At 43.9% G+C, this 27,026-nt stretch overlaps 1 protein-coding gene across 2 annotated transcripts; it reads right to left on the reverse strand.

The window, feature by feature from the left end:
* Positions 1 to 1,555: 1,555 nt before the first annotated feature.
* tuft1a (tuftelin 1a) lies at positions 1,556 to 26,664 on the reverse strand. Of its 2 annotated transcripts, XM_021621612.3 has the most exons (12): positions 26,069 to 26,664; positions 16,162 to 16,239; positions 14,835 to 14,945; positions 14,656 to 14,742; positions 14,467 to 14,529; positions 9,592 to 9,678; positions 8,125 to 8,235; positions 7,812 to 8,035; positions 7,440 to 7,545; positions 6,221 to 6,304; positions 4,445 to 4,539; positions 1,556 to 3,345 (listed from the first exon to the last, which is right to left on the reverse strand). In XM_021621612.3, exons 1-12 carry the CDS (start codon positions 26,129 to 26,131, stop codon positions 3,273 to 3,275), a joined length of 1,182 nt encoding a protein of 393 aa, XP_021477287.1. In that variant the 5' UTR covers positions 26,132 to 26,664; the 3' UTR covers positions 1,556 to 3,272. The 2 variants fall into 2 exon arrangements, with proteins under 2 accessions (XP_021477287.1, XP_036795263.1); XM_036939368.2 differs by lacking the exon at positions 14,835 to 14,945 and having other exon boundaries at positions 26,069 to 26,561.
* Between the last annotated feature and the right edge of the window lie 362 nt (positions 26,665 to 27,026).

Raw genomic sequence — 27,026 nt, forward strand, 5'->3', positions numbered from 1 at the left:
CTACAGTACTGCACTATGCATAAACTACAGTACTGCTGCACTATACATAAACTACAGTACTGCTGCACTATGCATAAACTACAATACTGCACTATGCATAAACTACAGTACTGCTGCACTATGCATAAACTACAGTACTGCTGCACTATACATAAACTACAATACTGCTGCACTATGCATAAACTACAATACTGCACTATGCATAAACTACAGTACTGCTGCACTATGCATAAACTACAGTACTGCTGCACTATGCATAAACTACAGTACTGCTGCACTATGCATAAACTACAGTACTGCACTATGCATAAACTACAGTACTGCTGCACTATGCATAAACTACAGTACTGCTGCACTATGCATAAACTACAGTACTGCTGCACTATGCATAAACTACAATACTGCACTATGCATAAACTACAGTACTGCTGCACTATGCATAAACTACAGTACTGCACTATGCATAAACTACAGTACTGCTGCACTATACATAAACTACTGTACTGCTGCACTATGCATAAACTACAGTACTGCACTATGCATAAACTACAGTACTGCACTATGCATAAACTACAGTACTGCACTATGCATAAACTACAGTACTGCACTATGCATAAACTACAGTACTGCACTATGCATAAACTACAGTACTGCACTATACATAAACTACAGTACTGCACTATGCATAAACTACAGTACTGCACTATGCATAAACTACAGTACTGCACTATGCATAAACTACAGTACTACACTATACATAAACTACAGTACTGCACTATGCATAAGCTACAGTACTGCACTATACATAAACTACAGTACTGCACTATGCATAAACTACAGTACTGCACTATGCATAAACTACAGTACTGCACTTTGCATAAACTACAGTACTGCTGCACTATACATAAACTACAGTACTGCACTATGCATAAACTACAGTACTGCACTATGCATAAACTACAGTACTGCACTATGCATAAACTACAGTACTGCACTTTGCATAAGCTGCAGTACTGCACTATGCATAAACTACAGTACTGCACTTTGCATAAACTACAGTACTGCTGCACTATACATAAACTACAGTACTGCACTATGCATAAACTACAGTACTGCTGCACTATGCATAAACTACAGTACTACACTATACATAAACTACAGTACTGCACTTTGCATAAGCTACAGTACTGCACTATACATAAGCTACAGTACTGCACTATACATAAGCTACAGTACTGCACTATGCATAAACTACAGTACTGCACTATGCATAAACTACAGTACTGCACTATGCATAAACTACAGTACTGCACCATGCATAAACTACAGTACTGCACTTTGCATAAGCTACAGTACTGCACTATGCATAAACTACAGTACTGCACCATGCATAAACTACAGTACTGCACTTTGCATAAACTACAGTACTGCACTTTGCATAAACTACATAATATAGAAGTAAATTATAATAATGAATTTAGATGTAATATAGAAATGTGAATGAGAATATTTGACTCACTAGTACCCCCTCAAAAAAACATGAAAAAAACCCAAGTATTTTCATATATTTATTAAAATAACTAAAACAAAGTATATATGTTGTTAACACACACTAAAATGTCTACTGAAAATGGTTTCCCTAAAATGAAAGTTGTATTTTCACATAAATACATAAAGATGATTGTCACACACTAAGTGTCAGGCCAAACATTCCTGTCTGAAGGATAAAATTAACAAACAAATCCCAGAGTGAGACTACAGGGACATCAAAGAATACCACATAAACAAATACATATAGTTGTGTACAAAGCTGGTGATAGTGGATGAAACGTCAGGTAACTGAAATGCATGCAAAAATGTGGATCATGTCAACAAGACTTCTTGCAAGGTTAGTAAGTACTTGTCAGAATGAATCATCTTCATTTCCTTTAGACTTTAAAGTGACATCAGTATTGGTGAGGAAGACTTCTAATCCACACATACTAGACCAAACATCCCACTTTCTCAACGAACAAAATAACAAACATGGCCTTCATAACTTTGTATAAACCATGACACTTCACTGTGGCCGTTACGTGACCATAAAAGTATATTTACAAAAAGTCAAAGATTGTCTTCCTCCCTTTCAGGTGTCAAATAAAGAGGATTCTAACAGTGGACTCTAGGCCACAGACACAGGAAGTAGGTTAATGGGTTACAGAAGGGTTTGATGGAAAACTATATCCTCTATCCTTAATGTGTTTCTGCTTCTCCAATACCTATATAGTGTAGCAACACTCACTCGATCCTGCCTTGGTGCCATGGTAAAAATATGACAAACTGGTTGTGTTCTGATTAGTTTAATACAGATTTCTTACCCTCCATCTCTCTCTTCGATCCCCCTCTCACTCATCGGCCATTTTATTTCTCTGTTATGGCCCAGCCTGGCACGGTTGCCTCCTCTCTGAGGCCAAAGACTCGGTCTGTTATCAGACCCTTACTAACCACAGGGTACTGCTATCACACCGTCTCTGGTCCTCTCTGTCAGTAGTAAAGTCCTTCAGACGGACTTCAACAGATGACAATAGATTATGACACTGAGTTAGAAAGAATAATCTGCTAAAAACAGTCTGCTATGAATAAATAGACTTCTATTGAGAATCAACTCTATCAGTATATCTACATCAACGTCCATACACAATCCAAAACCACACACACACACACACACACACACACACACACACACACACACACACACACACGAGGAGGCTGGTGGGAGGAGCTATAGGAGGAATACATGTAACGGTATGAAACACAGCAAACATATGGGAACAGTTGACTGTTCCATGTATACCATTCCAGACATTACAATGGGGCGGCAGGGTAGCAAGGAAGGTTGCAAGTTCAAACCCCCGAGCTGACAAGGTACAAATCTGTCGTTCTGCTCCTGAACAGGCAGTTAACCCACTGTTCCTAGGCCGTCATTGAAAATAAGAATTTGTTCTTAACTGACCTGCCTAGTTAAATAAAGGTTAAAAAAAACAATGAGCCCCTCCTTCTATAGTTTCTCCCACCAGCCTCCTCTGACACACACCCACACACATTGCATATTGGGTGATGGTGATGGTCGTGGCTGTTGGTCAGTTGTTGTGGTCACCTCAGTTTAAACTTCATACGTGCATTGTGATGTTGGTGTGGTAGTAATGTGGTGGTGGTCTATTTCAGTCCGTTGTTGTTTAGCTTAGCAGGTTTGGTGTCGTTAGGTTAGCCCCTTCTCCCTCGCTTTCACCAGTTCAGGACTTGGTCTCAATGATTTTGATGAAGGGAAGAGGCTTGTTGGACGAGTTGCTGGGCTTCAAAGGCTTACTGTGGAGGAGAGAAAGAGAGAGAACAGAGAGAGAGAGAGAAATGAGATCGATGCCAAGGTTTTACTCTGGGGAACACATTACTAGTGAACAGCTGAGGGACACTATGGGGATGTGCAGGGGTTAGAAGTGTGTGTGGAGGGCTGTGTGAGGTCAGGTGATGTTTCTGGTCAGTCAGGGGAATGAGGGGCCAGGTGTGTGGTGAGTTGGTGAAAGGTCAGGTGTGTGTGGAGGGCTGTGTGAGGTCAGGTGATGTTTCTGGTCAGTCAGGGGAATGAGGGGCCAGGTGTGTGGTGAGTTGGTGAAAGGTCAGGTGTGTGTGGAGGGCTGTGTGAGGTCAGGTGATGTTTCTGGTCAGTCGGGGGAATGAGGGGGCAGGCGTGTGGTGAGTTGATGACAGGTCAGGCGTGTGGTGAGTTGATGACAGGTCAGGTGTGTGGTGAGTTGGTGACAGGTCAGGTGTGTGGTGAGTTGATGACAGGTCAGGCGTGTGGTGAGTTGATGACAGGTCAGGCGTGTGGTGAGTTGATGACAGGTCAGGCGTGTGGTGAGTTGATGACAGGTCAGGCGTGTGGTGAGTTGATGACAGGTCAGGTGTGTGGTGAATGACAGGTCAGGCGTGTGGTGAGTTGATGACAGGTCAGGTGTGTGGTGAGTTGATGACAGGTCAGGTGTGTGGTGAGTTGATGACAGGTCAGGCGTGTGGTGAGTTGATGACAGGTCAGGCGTGTGGTGAGTTGATGACAGGTCAGGCGTGTGGTGAGTTGATGACAGGTCAGGCGTGTGGTGAGTTGATGACAGGTCAGGCGTGTGGTGAGTTGATGACAGGTCAGGCGTGTGGTGAGTTGATGACAGGTCAGGCGTGTGGTGAGTTGATGACAGGTCAGGCGTGTGGTGAGTTGATGACAGGTCAGGCGTGTGGTGAGTTGATGACAGGTCAGGCGTGTGGTGAGTTGATGACAGGTCAGGCGTGTGGTGAGTTGATGACAGGTCTATGATGGGTGTGTGTCTGCCTGTGTTACTGGACGTGAATTTCCTGTAGACAATCTGACAGGTCTATGATGGGTGTGTGTCTGCCTGAGTTACTGGATGTAAATTACCTATAGACAATCTGGGCGTGGCGGTCTGATGAGAGATGCGAGTTTGACCTTTCACCTCCCAGGAAGTAGTCCATCTGATCATGCATCTCCCGATTCTAAACACACACATACAGTTGAAGTCGAAAGTTTACATACACTTAGGTTGGAGTTATTAAAACTTTTTTTTCAACCACTCCACAAATTTATTGTTAACAAACTATAGGTTTGGCAAGTCGGTTGGACATCTACTTTGTGCATGACACAAGTAATTTTTCCAACAATTGTTTACAGACAGATTATTTCACTGTATCACAATTCCAGTGGGTCAGAAGTTTACATACACTAAGTTGACTGTGCCTTTAAACAGCTTGGAAAATTCCAGAAAATTATGTCATGGCTTTAGAAGCTTCTAATAGGCTAATTGACATAATTTGAGTCAATTGGAGGTGTACCTGTGGATGTATTTCAAGGCCTACCTTCAAACTCAGTGCCCCTTTGCTTGACATCATGGGAAAATCAAAAGAAATCAGCCAAGACCTCAGAAAAATGGTAGACCTCCACAAGTCTGGTTCATCCTTGGGAGCAATTTCCAAACACCTGAAGGTACCACGTTCATCTAAACAAACAATAGTACGCAAGTATAAACACCATGGGACCACGCAGCCGTCATACCGCTCTGGAAGGAGACGCGTTCTGTCTCCTAGTGATGAACTTACTAGAGATAAACGAAAAGTGAAAATCAATCCCAGAACAATAGCAAAGGACCTTGTGAAGATGCTGGAGGAAACAGGTACAAAAGTATCTATATCCACAGTAAAACGAGTCCTATATCGACATAACCTGAAAGGCCGCTCAGCAAGGAAGAAGCCACTGCTCCAAAACCGCCATTAAAAAAGCCAGACTACGGTTTGCAACTGCACATGGGGACAAAGATCGTACTTTTTGGAGAAATGTCTTCTGGTCTGATGAAACAAAAATAGAACTGTTTGGCCATAATGACCATTGTTATGTTTGGAGGAAAAAGGGGGAGGCTTGCAAGCCGAAGAACACCATCCCAACCGTGAAGCACGGGGGTGGCAGCATCATGTCGTGGGGGTGCTTTTCTGCAGGAGGGACTGGTGCACTTCACAAAACAAATGGCATTATGAGGCAGGAAAAGTATGTGGATGTATTGAAGCAACATCTCAAGACATCAGTCAGGAGGTTAAAGCTTGGTTGCAAATGGGTCTTCCAAATGGACAATGACCCCAAGCATACTTCCAAAGTTGTGGCAAAATGGCTTAAGGACAACAAAGTCAAGGTATTGGAGAGGCCATCACAATGCCCTGACCTAGAACATTTGTGGACAGAACTGAAAAAGCATGTGCGAGCAAGGAGGCCAACAAACCTGACTAAGTTACACCGGCTCTGTAAGGAGGAATGGGCCTAAATTCATTAAATTTATTTTGGGAAGCAATTTAAAGGCAATGCTAGCAAATACTAATTGAGTGTATGTAAACTTCTGACCCACTGAGAATGTGATGAAAGAAATAAAAGCTGAAATAAATCATTCTCTCTACTATTATTCTGACATTTCACATTCTGAAAATAAACTGGTGATCCAGTGAACTGACCTAAGACAAGGAATATTTACTAGGATTAAAAGTCAGGAATTGTGAAAAAGTTCCGACTTCAACTGTAGGGTCAGAGGAAGTCAAACCCTACTCTGTGTTGCAGGCATAAAAGACTACAGTTCGGAGCAACAGTAGATGGTGAACAAAAGACTACAAATCCCAGGTATGGTTAGTTGGTACTGACCTCTGCCTCCAGGAAAGCCACCTTCTCCTCCAGATCTCTGATGACACGGTCCCTCTCCTGGATCACCATACGAGAGTTCTGCAGCTGTACACACACACACATCCATGTTAAAGTCCTGTTATAGCATGTTATAGTCCTGTCATACCATGTTATAGTCCTGTCATAGCATGTTATAGGCCTGTCATAGCATGTTCTAGTTCTGTTAAAGCATGTTCTAGTCCTGTCATAGCATGTTATAGTCCTGATAAAGCATGTTATAGTCCTGATAAAGCATGTTATAGTCCTGTTATAGCATGTTATAGTCCTGTTATAGCATGTTATAGTCCTGATAAAGCATGTTATAGTCCTGTTATAGCATGTTAAAGTTCTGTTACAGCATGTTATAGTCCTGTTATAGTCCTGTTATAGCATATTATAGTCCTGTTATAGCATGTTATAGTCCTGTTAAAGCATGTTATAGTCCCGTTATAGCATGTTCTAGTCCTGTTATAGCATGTTCTAGTCCTGTTATAGCATGTTATAGTCCTGTTCTAGTCCTGTTAAAGCATGTTATAGTCCTGTTATAGTCCTGTTATAGTCCCGTTATAGTCCCGTTATAGTCCTGTTATAGCATGTTATAGTCCTGTCATAGCATGGTATAGTCCTGTTATAGCATGTTATAGTCCTGTCATAGCATGTTATAGTCCTGTTATAGCATGTTATAGTCCTGTTATAGTCCTGTTATAGCATGTGATAGTCCTGTTATAGCATGTTATAGTCCTGTTATAGCATGTGATAGTCCTGTTATAGCATGTTATAATCCTGTTAAAGCATGTTATAGTCCTGTTATAGCATGTGATAGTCCTGTTATAGCATGTTATAGTCCTGTTATAGCATGTTATAGTCCTGTTAAAGCATGTTATAGTCCTGTTAAAGCATGTTATAGTCCTGTTAAAGCATGTTATAGTCCTGTTAAAGCATGTTATAGTCATGTTATAGTCCTGTTAAAGCATGTTATAGTCCTGTTATAGCATGTTATAGTCCTGTCATAGCATGTTATAGTCCTGTTATAGCATGTTATAGTCCTGTCATAGCATGTTATAGTCCTGTTACAGCATGTTATAGTCCTGTTACAGCATGTTATAGTTCTGTTATAGTCCTGTTATTGCTAATTATAACATGTTATAGTCCTGTTATAGCTAGTTATAACATGTTATAGTCGTGTGTGTGTGTGTATCACCTGTTCGATCATGTGTCTGACTTTCCTCTGCTGGCTCTTCAGCATGTCATCTAGATGATGGATCTTCTCCTTCAGAATGGCCAGCTCCTTCTCCAACTGCTCTGACCTGAGAAGAACACACAGCGTGAGTGGCTGAGAACACTCCTCGTCTATATATGTGTGTGTGTGTGTGTCTGTGTGTGTGTATGTGCTTGTGTGTGTCTTGGTGTTTGTGTGTGATCTGTGTGTGTGTGCTCTGTGTCAACTCAAATCACGTACACAGATTTGCAGATGTTATCGCAGGTGCAGTGAAATGCTTGTGTTTCTAGCTCCAACAGGGCAGTGTGTGTGTGTGTATGTGTGTGTGTGTGCTCTGTTTATTATCCTCCTCACCTCTGCTCCTCGTTCCTGCCCTCCTCTCTGATCTTGCGTAATTCTCTGAGTTCCTCCTCTCTGTTCCTCAGTGTGTCTCGTAGGGCTTGGCTCTCATGCGCCATGCCTCCCAGCAGCCTCTGGAGCTCCTCAATCCTCTGGTCCTTCCTCTCACTACTCTCCTCCACCCCCTTCAGCTTCTCCTCCTGCTCCCCCAGACGCTGGCGCAGATCCACACCCTCAGTCTGCACAGGAAAAGGACAGAGAGTTAGGTCATAGTTTCATGATTTACAACACGTTCGTCCGGTCCGGTCCGTCCGTCCGTCCGTTTTACCTGCAGTCTCTCTCTCTCCTCCTGGTGTTTCTTCTCGGCCTCCTGTAGCTGAGCATACAGACGCTTACTGACCTCCCTCATCTTGGCCCTCTCCACTTCATCCTCCCCTCCCTGAAGACAGAGAGAAAGAAAGAGGGAATAAAGGAACTGTTCAACTGGGAGAAAACTTATAAAACACAGTTTGTTTCCATAGATTTGAGTGAAGCTCCAATAATCCACTAATATCCTGTTCATAAACTCATTCAGCCACCTGACTGTTCAAAGCACTGTAAACTCCTGACTCCCCCGGTTCAGGGAAGTACTGTATTGTATACCGTTGTGTACTACTATATTGTATACTGTTGTGTACTACTGTATTGTAAAGCATTGTACAGTACTGTATTGTATACTGTTGTGTACTACTGTATTGTAAAGCATTGTACAGTAGTGTATTGTATACTGTTCGTCTCGGGCCTAACAACACCCGTGCCAATATATCCTCCAAACACAGTCTACTCTGGGATTATCACTTACGTACAGTATTGTGTAGTACTGTATTGTGTAGTATTGTTTTGTATAGAATTGTGTAGTACTGATTTGTATAGTATTGTATTGGTTTCTCAGTGTTGATTTTACTGTAGTGGGAGCGGCTCGGCCCTTTCTTTACACACGTGAATCAGATTAATGACAATAGAGAGAGAGAGAGAGCGAAAGAGCGAGAGCGAGAAAACGCAAAATGCTAATATGCAAATAATTACAGAACAATCTATTTTTACATTTCAATGACAGAGGGAGGGAGAGAGTGAGAAAGAGTGAGGTGTAACTGTATGTGTCTGGGTGTCATAGCAGCGGTTACAAAGGGAGAGATTCTGATGGAAGCCAAACAAAGGCGAACGTTTTCCACTCATATTTCTGTAACGCCAACTGCGTCATTCACACGCTGCACACACACAAACTGTTAAAGTCAGCCCTATTCACTCTTCTGAAAAGGCTCCTGAATCCTGACATGAATAGCCTTGGGAACGCCCATTACCTGTTTGGCCTCGAGACTAAACCAAAGCTATTAAACAGGCAGTCATCTGGGGAATGTATAACAATGGAGGGAGAAGAACACAAACACACTCAACAACACAGGAGGAGAGGAAGGACGGAATGTACCAGGCCGTCCAGATCTCTCTCCTTGGGGGGTGTTCCTCTCCCTCACCTCTCTTTCTTCTTCTCCCCCTTACCTCTCTCTCTCTCTGTATTTGTGAATACACTCATACTAAAATGGACCCACACACACACACACACACACACACACACACACACACACACACACACACACACACACAGAACCATGCCAATGATCTCGGAACTGGGTCAGTCTAAGACTTGATATGTAGGTGTTAGACGCACACATAAGCTCTCACACACATTTAAGCTCACACACACACACCCACACCCCACATGAACCTGTGCGTATAGGGCATGTGAAAAGCCCCTCACCTGCCCATCATCTTTAGCTCCTCCCTTTGAGGAAGAAGAGATGTTCTGATTGGAGGGAGTGCTGACTCCGTAGCCACTAGCAAGAAACTGGGGAGAGAGAAGGATGAAGAAAGAGAGGGAATAGTGAGGGATGGAGAGAACGAGAAGCGATATGAGACACACATTTAGGTAGAAGTGACACACACAGGACATATTGCATATGTCATCAGTAGGTATCAAAATGAATGATTACACTAAACAACTGGTTCCATAACAACACGTGTTCACATAAACATTATAAATGTGTTCCTTAACAACACCTGTACACATAAACATTATAAATGTGTTCCATAACAACACGTGTTCACATAAACATTATAAATGTGTTCCTTAACAACACGTGTCCACATAAACATTATAAATGTGTTCCATAACAACACGTGTACACATAAACATTATAAATGTGTTCCATAACAACACGTGTCCACATAAACATTATAAATGTGTTCCTTAACAACACGTGTCCACATAAACATTATAAATGTGTTCCTTAACAACACCTGTACACATAAACATTATAAATGTGTTCCATAACAACACGTGTACACATAAACATTATAAATGTGTTCCTTAACAACACGTGTCCACATAAACATTATAAATGTGTTCCTTAACAACACGTGTTCACATAAACATTATAAATGTGTTCCTTAACAACACATGTTGTGGCGGCTTCCCTGTCCCATCTTACTGCTGTCCCCTGGACACTGTGATCACTTGGCTACATAGCTGATGCCTGCTGGACTGTCCATTAATCACGGTACTCCATTTCTGTTTGTTTATGTTTTTATCTGTCGGCCCCAGCCGCACTCAGGCTCTGTGTGTAGTTAATCCGACCCTCTCTGCCTAGTCAACGCCATTTTACCTGCTGTTGTTGTGCTAGCTGATTAGCTGCTGTTTTAGCTAGCTCTCCCAATCAACACCTGTGATTACTGTATGCCTCGCTGTATGTCTCTTTCAAATGTCAATATGCCTTGTATACTGTTGTTCAGGTTAGTTATCATTGTTTTAGTTTACAATGGAGCCCCTAGTTCCACTCTTCATACCTCTGATACCTCCTTTGTCCCACCTCCCACACATGCGGTGACCTCACCCATTACAACCAGCATGTCCATAGATACAACCTCTCTTATCATCACCCAGTGCCTGGGCCCTACTCCGCTGTACCCGCATCCCACCATACCCCTGTCTGCGCATTATGCCCTAAACATATTCTATCATGCCCAGAAATCTGCTCATTTTATTCTTTGTCCCCAACACTCTAGGCGACCAGTTTTGATAGCCTTTAGCCGCACCCTCATACTACTCCTCCTCTGTTCCGCGGGTGATGTGGAGGTAAACCCAGGCCCTGCATGTCCCCAGGCATCCTCATTCGTTGACTTCTGTGATCGAAAAAGCCTTGGTTTCATGCATGTCAACATCAGAAGCCTCCTCCCTAAGTTTGTTTTACTCACTGCTTTAGCACACTCTGCTAACCCTGATGTCCTTGCCGTGTCTGAATCCTGGCTTAGGAAGGCCACCAAAAATTCTGAGATTTCCATACCCAACTATAACATTTTCCGTCAAGATAGAACTGCCAAAGGGGGAGGAGTTGCAGTCTACTGCAGAGATAGCCTGCAAAGTAATGTCATACTTTCCAGGTCCATACCCAAACAGTTCAAACTACTAATTTTAAAAATGACTCTCTCCAGAAATAAGTCTCTCACTGTTGCCGCCTGCTACCGACCCCCCTCAGCTCCCAGCTGTGCCCTGGACACCATTTGTGAATTGATCGCCCCCCATCTAGCTTCAGAGTTTGTTCTGTTAGGTGACCTAAACTGGGATATGCTTAACACACCGGCAGTCCTACAATCTAAGCTAGATGCCCTCAATCTCACACAAATCATCAAGGAACCAACCAGGTACAACCCTAAATCTGTAAACAAGGGCACCCTCATAGACGTCATCCTGACCAACTGGCCCTCCAAATACACCTCCGCTGTCTTCAACCAGGATCTCAGCGATCACTGCCTCATTGCCTGTATCCGCTACGAATCCACAGTCAAACGACCACCCCTCATCACTGTCAAACGCTCCCTTAAACACTTCTGCGAGCAGGCCTTTCTAATCGACCTGACCCGGGTATCCTGGAAGGATATTGACCTCATCCCGTCAGATGAGGATGCCTGGTCATTCTTTAAAAGTAACTTCCTCACCATTTTAGATAAGCATGCTCCGTTCAAAAAATGCAGAACTAAGAACATATATAGCCCGTGGTTCACTCCAGACCTGACTGCCCTCGACCAGCACAAAAACATCCTGTGGCGGACTGCAATAGCATCGAATAGTCCCCGCGATATGCAACAGTTCAGGGAAGTCAGGAACCAATACACGCAGTCAGTCAGGAAAGCAAAGGCCAGCTTCTTCAGGCAGAAATTTGCATCCTGTAGCTCTAACTCCAAAAAGTTCTGGGACACTGTAAAGTCCATGGAGAACAAGAGCACCTCCTCCCAGCTGCCCACTGCACTGAGGCTAGGTAACACGGTCACCACCGATAAATCCATGATTATCGAAAACTTCAACAAGCATTTCTCAACGGCTGGCCATGCCTTCCTCCTGGCTACTCCAACCTCTGCCAACAGCTCCGCCCCCCCCCGCAGCTACTCGCCCAAGCCTCTCCAGGTTCTCCTTTACCCAAATCCAGATAGCAGATGTTCTGAAAGAGCTGCAAAACCTGGACCCATACAAATCAGCTGGGCTTGACAATCTGGACCCTCTATTTCTGAAACTATCCGCCGCCATTGTCGCAACCCCTATTACCAGCCTGTTCAACCTCTCTTTCATATCGTCTGAGATCCCCAAGGATTGGAAAGCTGCCGCAGTCATCCCCCTCTTCAAAGGGGGAGACACCCTGGACCCAAACTGTTACAGACCTATATCCATCCTACCCTGCCTATCTAAGGTCTTCGAAAGCCAAGTCAACAAACAGGTGACTGACCATCTCGAATCCCACCGTACCTTCTCCGCTGTGCAATCTGGTTTCCGAGCCGGTCACGGGTGCACCTCAGCAACCCTCAAGGTACTAAACGATATCATAACCGCCATCGATAAAAGACAGTACTGTGCAGCCGTCTTCATCGACCTGGCCAAGGCTTTCGACTCTGTCAATCACCATATTCTTATCGGCAGACTCAGTAGCCTCGGTTTTTCTAATGACTGCCTTGCCTGGTTCACCAACTACTTTGCATGGAGACGGGTCCTCTGGCAGTCTCCATGGGGGTGCCACCGGGTTCAATTCTCGGGCCGACTCTTTTCTCTGTATATATCAATGATGTTGCTCTTGCTGCGGGCGATTCCCTGATCCACCTCTACGCAGACGACACCATTCTGTATACTCCCGGCCCTTCCTTGGACACTGTGCTATCTAACCTCCAAACGAGTTTCAACGCCATACAACACTCCTTCCGTGGCCTCCAACTGCTCTTAAACGCTAGTAAAACCAAATGCATGCTTTTCAACCGTTCGCTGCCTGCACCCGCACGCCCGACTAGCATCACCACCCTGGATGGTTCCGACCTAGAATATGTGGACATCTATAAGTACCTAGGTGTCTGGCTAGACTGTAAACTCTCCTTCCAGACTCATATCAAACATCTCCAATCTAAAATCAAATCTAGAGTCGGCTTTCTATTCTGCAACAAAGCCTCCTTCACTCACACCGCCAAACTTACCCTAGTAAAACTGACTATCCTACCGATCCTCGACTTCGGCGATGTCATCTACAAATACTCTACTCAGCAAACTGGATGCAGTTTATCACAGTGCCATCCGTTTTGTTACTAAAGCACCTTATACCACCCACCACTGCAACCTGTATGCTCTAGTCGGCTGGCCCTCGCTACATATTCGTCGCCAGACCCACTGGCTCCAGGTCATCTACAAGTCCATGCTAGGTAAAGCTCCGCCATATCTCAGTTCACTGGTCACGATGGCAACACCCACCCGTAGCATGCGCTCCAGCAGGTGTATCTCACTGATCATCCCTAAAGCCAACACCTCATTTGGCCGCCTTTCGTTCCAGTTCTCTGCTGCCTGTGACTGGAACGAATTGCAAATATTGCTGAAGTTGGAGACTTTTATCTCCCTCACCAACTTCAAACATCTGCTATCTGAGCAGCTAACCGATCGCTGCAGCTGTACATAGTGTATCGGTAAATAGCCACCCAATTTACCTACCTCATCCCCATACTGTTCATATTTATTTACTTTTCTGCTCTTTTGCACCCCAGTATCTCTACCTGTACATGACCATCTGATCATTTATCACTCCAGTGTTAATCTGCAAAATTGTAATTATTCGCCTACCTCCTCATGCCTTTTGCACACAATGTATATAGACTCTCTTTTTGCCATTTATTTTCCTACTGTGTTATTGACTTGTTAATTGTTTACTCTATGTGTAACTCTGTGTTGTCTGTTCACACTGCTATGCTTTATCTTGGCCAGGTCGCAGTTGTAAATGAGAAATTGTTCTCAACTAGCCTACCTGGTTAAATAAAGGTGAAAAAAATCAAATGTTCACATAAATATTATATATGTGTTCCTTAACAACACATAAACATTATAAATGTGTTCCACACGTGTTCACATAAACATTATAAATGTAAACATTATAAATGTGTTCCATAACAACACGTGTTCACATAAACATTATAAATGTGTTCCACACGTGTTCACATAAACATTATAAATGTAAACATTATAAATGTGTTCCTTAACAACGTGTTCACATAAACATTATAACTGTGTTCCATAACAACACGTGTTCACATAAACATTATAAATGTGTGCACATACCTTGTGTTGTCCTTTGTTCTTGGTGGCCATCTGTTCCCTCAGGGTCTTCAGACAGTATCTCACCTGAGCAACAAACAAACAAACAAACAAACAAACACACACACAGACACACACAGACACACACACACACACACGTTACTGACAGACTCACACACAGAGAGAGAAAGTGAGAGAGAGAATGTGTCTTACCTCCTGTATCTGGGAGACTTCATCTGACAACATCTTGAGACTCTGCTGGTGTCTCTGCTGCTCCTGTCTACGATCCTCCAGATACACCTGCAACACATGGAACACAGACATATTACACACACATTACACATTACACACCCTGGTAACACACACACCCTCAAACATTAAGCCCCACCCACCTTGATGACCTCAACCTTTTCAGCCTTCTCCTCAGAGGGTTTGATTGGTTCAGGCTTCAGAGCAGGCCTATCACTGGTTGGCTGCACCAGAGCAAACGCTCGTCCGATTGGCTAAAAAATCAGGGAGGGAGAGGAGTTTGTGATACTTGGAATAGTGTGAAAATATTTCCAAGCCTCCAGCATGTGTGAACATGAAGTGATACTGAGTGTGGTGACATGAATGTGTGAGAGGAGTTACGTGCTGCAACACTAGATTAGGAAGAACACTCAGTGACGGACCAACAGGATATGACATCAAGATGTTCCATTCAGTCCCATATACAGTAGTAGGTATGATACTCAGAATAGCACTGAGAATGTCTGACACAAACTGACCATTAGAAAATGTACTAACCAGAATGAAACAGGTTAGAAACTAATGGTGGTCCTCTAAAACAGAAGGGGAGTTGTAGAATGTATACAGCATTATAACACACATCTGTCATTTAGGTCCACCGCTTCAAGAACAAACTCTGGAAACTATTTATCTGTGTATACTGTGTTTGTGTGTTTGTGTTTTGTGTGTGTGTGTGTGTGTGTATGTGTCAACAGTGTTCCTGTGTGTGTGTATAAAGCCCCCATAATCAGTAGACGTTACATTTAGCCCTGAGTGCTGATCACCACCATTCCATAAACTCTAAACTTCTGTGGGACTGGTCAAAGAAAGAAAGAAGAGGGTTAGAGAGTGCGAGGGAGAAATAGAAAGCGCAAGAGAAAGCAAGAGAGAGAGAGATACACTGTATAAGTTTAGTAAGCTTGGCAGTGGTTTGTCTCTCCTCTCCAACACTGCTGTCTTAAGAACAGTCTTAAGAACAGTTTTAAGAGCAGTTGCATAAGACTCTGATGGAAACCGGATGGCAGCCATGACATTTTATGACCTGTTTGTGAGTCTGTGTGTGAACTAGCACCTTGTGTGTGTGTGTGTGCTACTCTTTTCTGATTCAACACACTATCAAAGTGTGTTAGGGACAGTGACCCCAGCCATCCCCTGGTCCACTACAACACACCAAAACCCTCAGCCAGTTCAGAAGGGCTTAACACTATCTATGTATATTCATTTACAGTAACAGTGCAGGTTCATAATTCTGTTCTGCCAAGGACTTTTATCCACATATTACACATAGGGATACAATTCCATCCATCCAGGGACGGAGTTCCATGACTTCCTTCCTGTCCCCTCTGTTGTAATTGTAGGAGTCGGCTAATGCAGACAGAATTCTAGGTGTGTGTTGAGGGTCTAGGTCTGGTTTAGAGGTTAGGGTTCTAGGTCATGGTTCTAGGTTCTTACCTTGCTCCTTGGTTGTTCTGTGATCCTCCCGACCTGGTTCTGCTGGTGGAGAGTCAGCCTCAGTCTCCTGCACCCATCCTGACGAACGAGACGAAGAAAAGACGAAATGAGAAGCAGTTACAAAGAGCCCGTTATGGGATGGAGAGAGAGATGGGAAGGAGGGAACTACTGGAAATGGAGGAGGGGAAAAAGAGGGAGGAGAAACTGAGTAATACTGTGTAGGGCAGAGAGGAAGAGGGAAGGTGGGAGGGAGAGAGAGACTGACTGGAGGCCAGTACCCAGTCAACTAGTGTGTAGGGAGCCAGTGGTAAGAGAGAGAGAGAAAGAAAGAGAGAGAACAGAAGCATAAAGTTGCTCAGAGACAGAATGTTCCATTTGAATGGCGTTCCAGATCGATGCCAGCACCAATAGGAATCTCCATTAGAATTCTGGGAGACAGGGCAGAAAAACTGTACTGAAGTGGGAACATTTCCATGGTAACCAAGTCGCCCAGTAACCATAAACTAAATCTGGCTCCAAAACAATGCAACTCAGGAAGAGTGGGCGGGTGGGTCAGGGTAAAAACACACACACACACAATGAGTCACTATGAGGGCAGTGAGGTCTGGTAGTGTGTCTCGCTGGACAGGGAACCCCCATATTACCAGCTGAGAGGGTTGTGTGTGTGTGTCTGGTTGTGTGTGTGTGTCTGGTTGTGTGTGTGTGTCTGGTTGTGTGTCTCGCTGGACAGGGAACCCCCATATTACCAGCTGAGAGGGATGTGTGTGTGGTTGTGTGTCTGCATGAGGCTGAGGGAGCAGGGTTATAGAGATGATAAACCAGACTACCTGGAAACCAACAACACATCATGTTCTCTTTACTCTCCTCTGTGTACATTTATGTGTGTCCTGAAGTCTAAACTCAAGTTAACTCTGAGACAAAACAGACACTTCAAATACTGTGGAGTTGTAAAGTGTTTGAACCCATGGAAACACACTGTGTGGTTAGCTACTGTTCCGTTGAATATTGACTGTGTTGTTTTGACCCATCCAGTCAGGCCAGTTAGGAGAGTTAGAGTATGTGAGGTATGTTGACGTGCTCTGTAGCTCTCTACACTGCCAGCTTTGTGTTGACGCACCAGAGTAGTGCATCACAAAGCCTCCTTTCATCAGCGCCCATTTTAAAACCATTACCCAGAAACCACCCACTAAATGTCTCATTCCTCACTACTGACTCACACTGACAGCCATCACAATGACTTAATGACACTTTGGCCAAAAACTCCTCCGGACAGATATAAGTAGCACTTCATTTCACTACAAGTAGTATCCACCTGGTAATTACTCAGGAAGTATGTGTTAAGAATGGGTAGGTGGTTTTCGGTATACTTACATGAAAGAATTCAACCCTTAACCAAATGGCATGTAGTAGTGCTTCTTTCAGTCAGTGAGGTAGCCATGGGCAGCGCCAGCGGGCATATCTGGCACATACAGTACACACTACCTACCAGGCCCGTGTGTCTCAGTAGAAATGAGGTAATAACAGGTATGTGTGTTGTGTAACGATGATGATTGTGTTAGAGAGAAGTGGTGTATGACAGACAGACACGGGTACCACTGATTACCTGTTAGGACAGGACACACACTCAACAAATACACATGCAGGAAAAGGAGAGGGGATGGCGGGGATGGAGAGCGGGAGCAGGGGAGGAGAGGACAAGGGAGTAGGAAGAGAGGGAAGATAGGTTCACCCACTAAATACAATATAAAGAAAGACAGAAAAAATGATGAGGGAGACAAAGTCCAGCAGAGAGACAGAGAGGGAGAGAAGCGAGAGACAGCGAGATAGAGAGTAGAGATTGAAATTGAATTGAGAGAAAGAGAGAGCAAGAGCGAGATTGACATTTAATTGAGAGAGAGAGACAGGGAGAGAGAGAAAAAGTAGAGAGAAATAAAGAGAGAGAGATATTGTTCTGTTAGATGAACAGTAATGTGTCCCTAGAGACAGGCCCCCTGGCCTCTCATATAAAAAAACCATCATCGCCAGACCCACTGGTTCCAGGTCATATATAAGTCTTTGCTAGGTAAAGCCCCACCTTATCTCAGCTCACTGTTCACCATAGCAGCACCCACCCGTAGCACACGCTCCAGAAGGTATATTTCACTGGTCATCCCCAAAGCTAATTCCTCCTTTGGCAGCCTTTCCTTCCAGTTCTCTGCTGCCAATGACTGGAACGAACTGCAAAAATCACTGAAGCTGGAGACCCATATCTCCCTAACTAATTTTAAGACACACCTTGACCTACTACACTATCACAAACAACCAGGATCGGGTAATGGCAGCCATTCACAGGGAAAACAGCCTATGGCAACACAGACCCAATCTACCGCCCAGAGACCCAGCCTACCTCCCAGAGACCCAGCCTACCGCCCAGAGACCCAGCCTACCGCCCAGAGACCCAGCCTACCTCCCAGAGACCCAGCCTACCTCCCAGAGACCCAGCCTACCTCCCTGAGACCCAGCCTACCGCCCAGAGACCCAGCCTACCTCCCAGAGACCTAGTCTACCGCCCAGAGACCCAGTCTACCACCCAGAGACCCAGCCTACCTCCCAGAGACCCAGCCTACCTCCCAGAGACCCAGCCTACCTCCCAGAGACCCAGCCTACCTCCCAGAGACCCAGCCTACCTCCCAGAGACCCAGCCTACCGCCCAGAGACCCAGCCTACCTCCCAGAGACCCAGCCTACCTCCCAGAGACCCAGCCTACCTCCCAGAGACCCAGCCTACCTCCCAGAGACCCAGCCTACCGCCCGGAGACCCAGCCTACCGCCCAGAGACCCAGCCTACCATTATAATAGAGCAGTAATGTAAAACCAGACTCAGCATGGTCTACAGCCACAAGGGATCATAGGACATTGACAAGGCAATTGTTTGTGACTGTGGCATCAGGAGAGAGGGAGAGACAGATAGAGAGTAGAGAAAGAGAGAGAGAGTAGAGAGAGAGAGTGGAGAGAGAGGGAGAGAGTAGAGAGAGAGAGTAGAGAGAGAGGGAGAGAGAGACAGGCAAAGCAGAACAGAGGAACAGAGGGAGAGAGTAGAGAGAGAGAGAGTAGAGAGAGGGGGAGAGAGAGACAGGCAAAGCAGAACAGAGGAACAGAGGGAGAGTTGTGTGATAGAGGCTGAATGACTCTTTCCACCCCTACACTGGAAACAGCAGACTACCTGCTAACACCATTTGATAGGAGAGTGGAATAGAGACCCATATAAACAACATCAACACAGAGAAATGTCAGTAAGAGCTCAGCGTTCAGTACTGTCCGTCCTCTGTCATAAACGGAACCTAAGAGAGCTGTAAACAGAGATAGTGGAGCAGGTATCAGTACCACATCACCAAGTACCTATGTTCCAGTCAGTACCACATCACCTATCAGTACCACATCACCTAGCACCTATGTTCCAGTCAGCACCACATCACCAAGTACCTATGTTCCAGTCAGTACCTACATTCCAGTCAGTACCACATCAAACATCAGTACCACATCACCTAGCACCTACGTTCCAGTCAGTACCACATCACCTAGTACCTACATTCCAGTCAGTACCACATCATCTAGTACATACGTTCCAGTCAGTACCACATCACCTAGTACCTACATTCCAGTCAGTACCACATCACCTATCAGTACCACATCACCTAGCACCTATGTTCCAGTCAGCACCACATCACCAAGTACCTATGTTCCAGTCAGTACCTACGTTCCAGTCAGTACCACATCAAACATCAGTACCACATCACCTAGCACCTACATTCCAGTCAGTACCACATCACCTATCAGTACCACATCACCTAGCACCTACGTTTCAGTCAGTACCACATCACCAAGTACCTATGTTCCAGTCAGCACCTACGTTCCAGTCAGTACCACATCACCTATCAGTACCACATCACCTAGCACCTACGTTTCAGTCAGTACCACATCACCAAGTACCTATGTTCCAGTCAGCACCTACGTTCCAGTCAGTACCACATCACCTATCAGTACCACATCACCTAGCACCTACGTTTCAGTCAGTACCACATCACCAAGTACCTATGTTCCAGTCAGCACCTACGTTCCAGTCGGTACCACATCACCTAGCATCTACGTTCCAGTGGGTACCACATCACCTAGCATCTACGTTCTAGTCAGTACCACATCACCTAACATCTACGTTCCAGTCAGTACCACATCACCTAGCACCTACGTTCCAGCCAGTACCACATCACCTAGCACCTACGTTCCAGCCAGTACCACATCACCTAGCACCTACGTTCCAGTCAGTACCACATCACCTAGCACCTACGTTCCAGTCAGTACCACATCACCTAGCACCTACGTTCCAGTCAGTACCACATCACCTAGCACCTACGTTCCAGTCAGTACCACATCACCTAGCATCTACGTTCTAGTCAGTACCACATCACCTAACATCTACGTTCCAGTCAGTACCACATCACCTAGCACCTACGTTCCAGCCAGTACCACATCACCTAGCACCTACGTTCCAGCCAGTACCACATCACCTAGCACCTACGTTCCAGTCAGTACCACATCACCTAGCACCTACGTTCCAGTCAGTACCACATCACCTAGCACCTACGTTCCAGTCAGTACCACATCACCTAGCACCTACGTTCCAGTCAGTACCACATCACCTAGCACCTACGTTCCAGTCAGTACCACATCACCTAGCACCTACGTTCCAGTCAGCACCTACGTTCCAGTCAGTACCACATCATCTAGCACTTACGTTCCAATTAGACGTGCACACAGGTAAATAAGACCTGCACACGGGTAAATAAGACGTGCACACGGGTAAATAAGACCTGCACACGGGTAAATAAGACCTGCACACGGGTAAATAAGACCTGCACACGGGTAAATAAGACGTGCACATGGGTAAATAAAAAGAGTGTTATGAGCAATGTCTGTTCTTTCCTCTGGGGGTACTAGGTGATAAATCTGTACAAATGATGACAGAGTTATGGTCTCCTGTGGAATGAGTTCTAGGCATGTACCTATTCACCTTTTTGCTAGGGAGTAGTACTTTCTACCCTAGCAAAATACATACTTAGCAACAAGACCTGCATGAGTTACTGCTTCCTATAGTGTGGAAATGTAATGAGGTTGTCTTGTTTAGTGTGAGTTACTGGTTCCTGGTGTGTGGAAATGGAATGAGGTTGTCTTGGTTAGTGTCTGAGTTACTGGTTCCTAGTGTGGAAATGGAATGAGGTTGTCTTGGTTAGTGTGAGTTACTGGTTCCTAGTGTGGAAATGGAATGAGGTTGTCTTGGTTAGTGTCTGAGTTACTGGTTCCTAGTGTGGAAATGGAATGAGTTTGTCTTGTTTCGTGTGAGTTACTGGTTCCTAGTGTGGAAATGGAATGAGTTTGTCTTGTTTCGTGTGAGTTACTGGTTCCTAGTGTGGAAATGGAATGAGGTTGTCTTGTTTAGTGTGAGTTACTGGTTCCTAGTGTGGAAATGGAATGAGGTTGTCTTGGTTAGTGTCTGAGTTACTGGTTCCTAGTGTGGAAATGGAATGAGGTTGTCTTGGTTAGTGTCTGAGTTACTGGTTCCTAGTGTGGAAATGGAATGAGGTTGTCTTGTTTATTGTGTAAGTTGATGTCTTCTTCTACTAGTTACTGGTGGTGGGAAGACTGTTTCTGGTTCCTCCTCATAGATGAGTCAGAAGGTCATGTCTTGCACAGTTCCAGACAGTGAGGTCACATTCTCCATAGCGAGGTAATGGGGAGGGATGGCGGAGGGGTGGGTGAGCTCAGTAAACATGAGGAATCAGGGTGGATCATGAGGCATTATTTAAAAAGTAGGAATGCTGACAAAAGCCCAGTGACGGAAAATAAGAGACTTATCAAAACTCTCTGGTGACTGGATGGATGTTATATTTGAGAATGAATGAGAGTGTGAATTAATAGATAGTCATGAAAAATGTACTGGCTGTTCTGTCAATGTTCTGCGTAATATCAATACTCACTCTCACACAAACAGAGTGTTCCTTCTATCCAGGTATAGTTCAACTACAGCTGGAGGGCACACATACCTGCATACACACACAAACACACCCTTCACTGTTGCAACTTTGGGAACATTTATTTTCCTTATATTTTGCAGTCCTCCTCTTCTCATAACTTTTAGCCTAAATGGACTTTAAAAGGTCTTTCACAAGGCTATGGCACAGAATCAGCACATCCTCCTATATTTATTCCATGTTGCTGTATCTCCCTGGCCTTAATAACCATATTCCCCCTATATTTATTCCATGTTGCTGTATCTCCCTGGTCTTAATAACCATATTCCTCCTATATTTATTCCATGTTGCTGTATCTCCCTGGCCTTAATAACCATATTCCTCCTATATTTAATCCATGTTGCTGTATCTCCCTGGTCTTAATAACCATATTCCTCCTATATTTATTCCATGTTGCTGTATCTCCCTGGCCTTTTATAACCATATTCCCCCTATATTTATTCCATGTTGCTGTATCTCCCTGGCCTTAATAACCATATTCCTCCTATATTTAATCCATGTTGCTGTATCTCCCTGGCCTTAATAACCATATTCCCCCTATATTTATTCCATGTTGCTGTACCTCCCTGGTCTTAATAACCATATTCCTCCTATATTTATTCCATGTTGCTGTATCTCCCTGGTCTTAATAACCATATTCCTCCTATATTTAATCCATGTTGCTGTATCTCCCTGGTCTTAATAACCATATTCCTCCTATATTTAATCCATGTTGCTGTATCTCCCTGGTCTTAATAACCATATTCCTCCTATATTTATTCCATGTTGCTGTATCTCCCTGGTCTTAATAACCATATTCCCCCTATATGTATTCCATGTTGCTGTATCTCCCTGGTCTTAATAACCATATTCCCCCTATATGTATTCCATGTTGCTGTATCTCCCTGGCCTTAATAACCATATTCCCCCTATATTTATTCCATGTTGCTGTACCTCCCTGGTCTTAATAACCATATTCCTCCTATATTTATTCCATGTTGCTGTATCTCCCTGGTCTTAATAACCATATTCCTCCTATATTTAATCCATGTTGCTGTATCTCCCTGGTCTTAATAACCATATTCCTCCTATATTTAATCCATGTTGCTGTATCTCCCTGGTCTTAATAACCATATTCCTCCTATATTTATTCCATGTTGCTGTATCTCCCTGGTCTTAATAACCATATTCCTCCTATATTTATTCCATGTTGCTGTATCTCCCTGGTCTTAATAACCATATTCCTCCTATATTTATTCAATGTTGCTGTATCTCCCTGGTCTTAATAACCATATTCCTCCTATATTTAATCCATGTTGCTGTATCTCCCTGGTCTTAATAACCATATTCCTCCTATATTTAATCCCATGTTGCTGTATCTCCCTGGTCTTAACCATATTCCTCCTATATTTATTCCATGTTGCTGTATCTCCTTGGTCTTAATAACCATATTCCTCCTATATTTATTCCATGTTGCTGTATCTCCCTGGCCTTAATAACCATATTCCTCCTATATTTATTCCATGTTGCTGTATCTCCCTGGTCTTAATAACCATATTCCTCCTATATTTATTCCATGTTGCTGTATCTCCCTGGCCTTAATAACCATATTCCTCCTATATTTATTCCATGTTGCTGTATCTCCCTGGTCTTAATAACCATATTCCTCCTATATTTATTCCATGTTGCTGTATCTCCCTGGTCTTAATAACCATATTCCTCCTATATTTATTCCATGTTGCTGTATCTCCCTGGTCTTAATAACCATATTCCCCCTATATTTATTCCATGTTGCTGTATCTCCCTGGCCTTAATAACCATATTCCTCCTATATTTATTCCATGTTGCTGTATCTCCCTGGCCTTAATAACCATATTCCTCCTATATTTATTCCATGTTGCTGTATCTCCCTGGCCTTAATAACCATATTCCTCCTATATTTAATCCATGTTGCTGTATCTCCCTGGTCTTAATAACCATATTCCTCCTATATTTATTCCATGTTGCTGTATCTCCCTGGTCTTAATAACCATATTCCTCCTATATTTATTCCATGTTGCTGTATCTCCCTGGTCTTAATAACCATATTCCTCCTATATTTATTCCATGTTGCTGTATCTCCCTGGTCTTAATAACCATATTCCTCCTATATTTATTCCATGTTGCTGTATCTCCCTGGTCTTAATAACCATATTCCTCCTATATTTATTCCATGTTGCTGTATCTCCCTGGCCTTAATAACCATATCAGATCAGATATGAATGTGGGTGTAGAATGTTTGTTGTTCCATTGTATCTGATAAGGACAACGTTGTATTAACGGGTGATTCTAATTTGAGAGCTGCATCGTTCCCACACCCCTAGTTGTTTATGTTCAAATATAAAACAAGATAAACCCGACTAGCACGAACAAAGCATAGGTTTTGTATCTAGCCGTGTGCTTCATCATTTGACTGTGTACCTTGACCTTATAATCCAGTTTTATAGCCCTATACAATGCTGATAGGTAAGTTAAATTCTTACATTCTGATAGGCTGTTGCTCCTGGTAGAGGTTAGCTATAGGCACATATCTAGGATCAGTGTACCATACTTAAGTCCAAACCTTGACCAAAGGGGGTGAAAAGTTAAGGGCCAACATCATGCTAGTGCTGATAGCTGTTGTATGGCTCTGCAGGAGACATGTTGTGGGCCAATGGTCAGGCCCCAGATAGACAAATGTCTCTGATGATGGTCTGTGTTCTAACAGGGTCAATGATTAACCTTCTCCAGCCAGACAGGAGATTAAGAGCTTCTATACCAGGGATAATGACTGGTGATGTAAACATCTAGGTGGAGCAGAGCTCAAATGACCTTATAAGGGAACTTGTTTAAGCCTGGTTCTCAGTCTGGATGTAGTGTGCCTGCCCTGCAACCAAAGGATCACTGGTTCAATGCCCCTCACAGATGTGTTCCACACTAAATCACTACAATTATGATACATGACAATGCCTAACGGGCATAGAGCAGGTGTGTCAAACATACGGCCTGGATCCCGCCCACGATGGGGACCAATCCTGCCCGATTCTGGTTTGAGGAAAAATATATATTTTTTTTTATTTGGGGGGGGGGGGGGCAAACACAATATACTTAAAAATGACTAAAAGCAAATAATGGACCTATATTTATACAGTTTATTGACTGTGGACAGCTCACTAATAATCACAGAAGAAGGAGGAAGACTGAATGCGCCCCCTGGGACAGAATGAGTTCGACACACCCCTGGCATAGAGAGAGGACACTGAGGAAGCTGTCTTACTGTAGTGTAGATAGTAGTGTCAGCCAGAAGACTAGCCTGTAAGCCCTACATGAAGATGCTCACTTGTGACAGCAGTCTGGTCCCTCTGGCCAGATCACAGATGTTATTTGGGCTAATATGGTGTGTGTGTGTGTGTGTGTGTGTGTTAATACTATAATTACTAGAAAAAGCCCATTAACACCAGAGGAAGCCAGTAAGCCCGATAACACTTCAGTCAGGAGGATCTAAGACCAATACTCAGAAGTTAATTAATCTCTTCTTGTTTATTCTTACTTTGGGACACAAAATGATACCACTAAAGTAAGGTATTGTGCTATCGGTTAAATTAAATATTGTAATTGATCTCAGATTATAATGCAAAATATATTTGCATATCCAACAGGTTGGCATGAATAAATGAAAAATATATATTTTAAAAAGTGGGGGAAATAAAGCAGCCACATAGTGATAGCATAACCTTTGACACACGTCAGTGGCGCCCCTCGATCTGCCTGCCAGACTGTCTAGCCATCCGGAACGCAGTGAGAAGGAAAGTAAAAACATGTTCACTTAAATAGTTATTGTCTTACCGCTGTTCTCTCATCAGCTCTGAGGTCCTCAAATGTACACAGACTCCGCGTTACCCCGTTCATCTTCACACAGATAAGATAGATAAATAACTATATAGCTTAAATATGAAAGAGTTGTTCAACTTTGCTTATTTAGTATTATTTTCTCTAAACAAACAGAGAAAACGGATTTTCGTCCTCTTGTCTCACTCTCGCCCTCGCTGACGGAAGATCACGGTTTATTTTAACAATAGTCGACGCTGCTCCAGTCGATAAGGTTTCGTCAGGCAGTTCCCTCCACTCCCGCCCTCCCCCAGGAATGTAATGCGTGTGACCTCAGTGCACAGGCAACTAAGATGTTGGATAACTAAAGATAGTTAACCATCGAACAAAAAATGATCCGTTTCTGTCTACTTAAGGGGGTGGCTCTCTCATAGACACCAATACGAAAGCAGTTGGGTCTGGTATTCTTCTTCGTTCATTGACTTCCATGAAACAGAAAAAAATAGGGAGTGGGATGTCTCGCTGCCTCTTCTTTCTCTGTAGCCAGCTCACGCCCCCGCGCTGCGCGCTACAACTGAAAAAGTCAGAGGAGCGCGGACTACGCAGGTAAATACCTGTCAGATAGCAAAATAATAAAACTCAATTTCATACCATGCCGATCACATATTAGGAAAATTGTTAGGACAATTAAGATTTTATTTCAGTTAAGTATTGCATTCAGGTTTGAGGGACACAAATAGTTGTTCCACAGACAAATAGGCACATTACCACAAAAACACGGAAACTGAACCAGACAAAGACAGACAGACACAGGAGAGAGACAGTGCTGAGCAGGAAACTCCATATTTTGTGTGTGGGGGGAGGGGGGAGGGTGGCAGACCCAGAGGACAGACCCAGACAGCTAGGGTCTCACTGACTACAGACCCAGACAGCCAGGGTCTTATAGTGGGGACAGACCCAGACAGCTAGGGTCTCA

This window comes from Oncorhynchus mykiss, chromosome 2 (assembly GCF_057628025.1).
Source record: "Oncorhynchus mykiss isolate SJ-2025 chromosome 2, ASM5762802v1, whole genome shotgun sequence".
NCBI classification, from domain to species: Eukaryota; Metazoa; Chordata; class Actinopteri; order Salmoniformes; family Salmonidae; genus Oncorhynchus; species Oncorhynchus mykiss.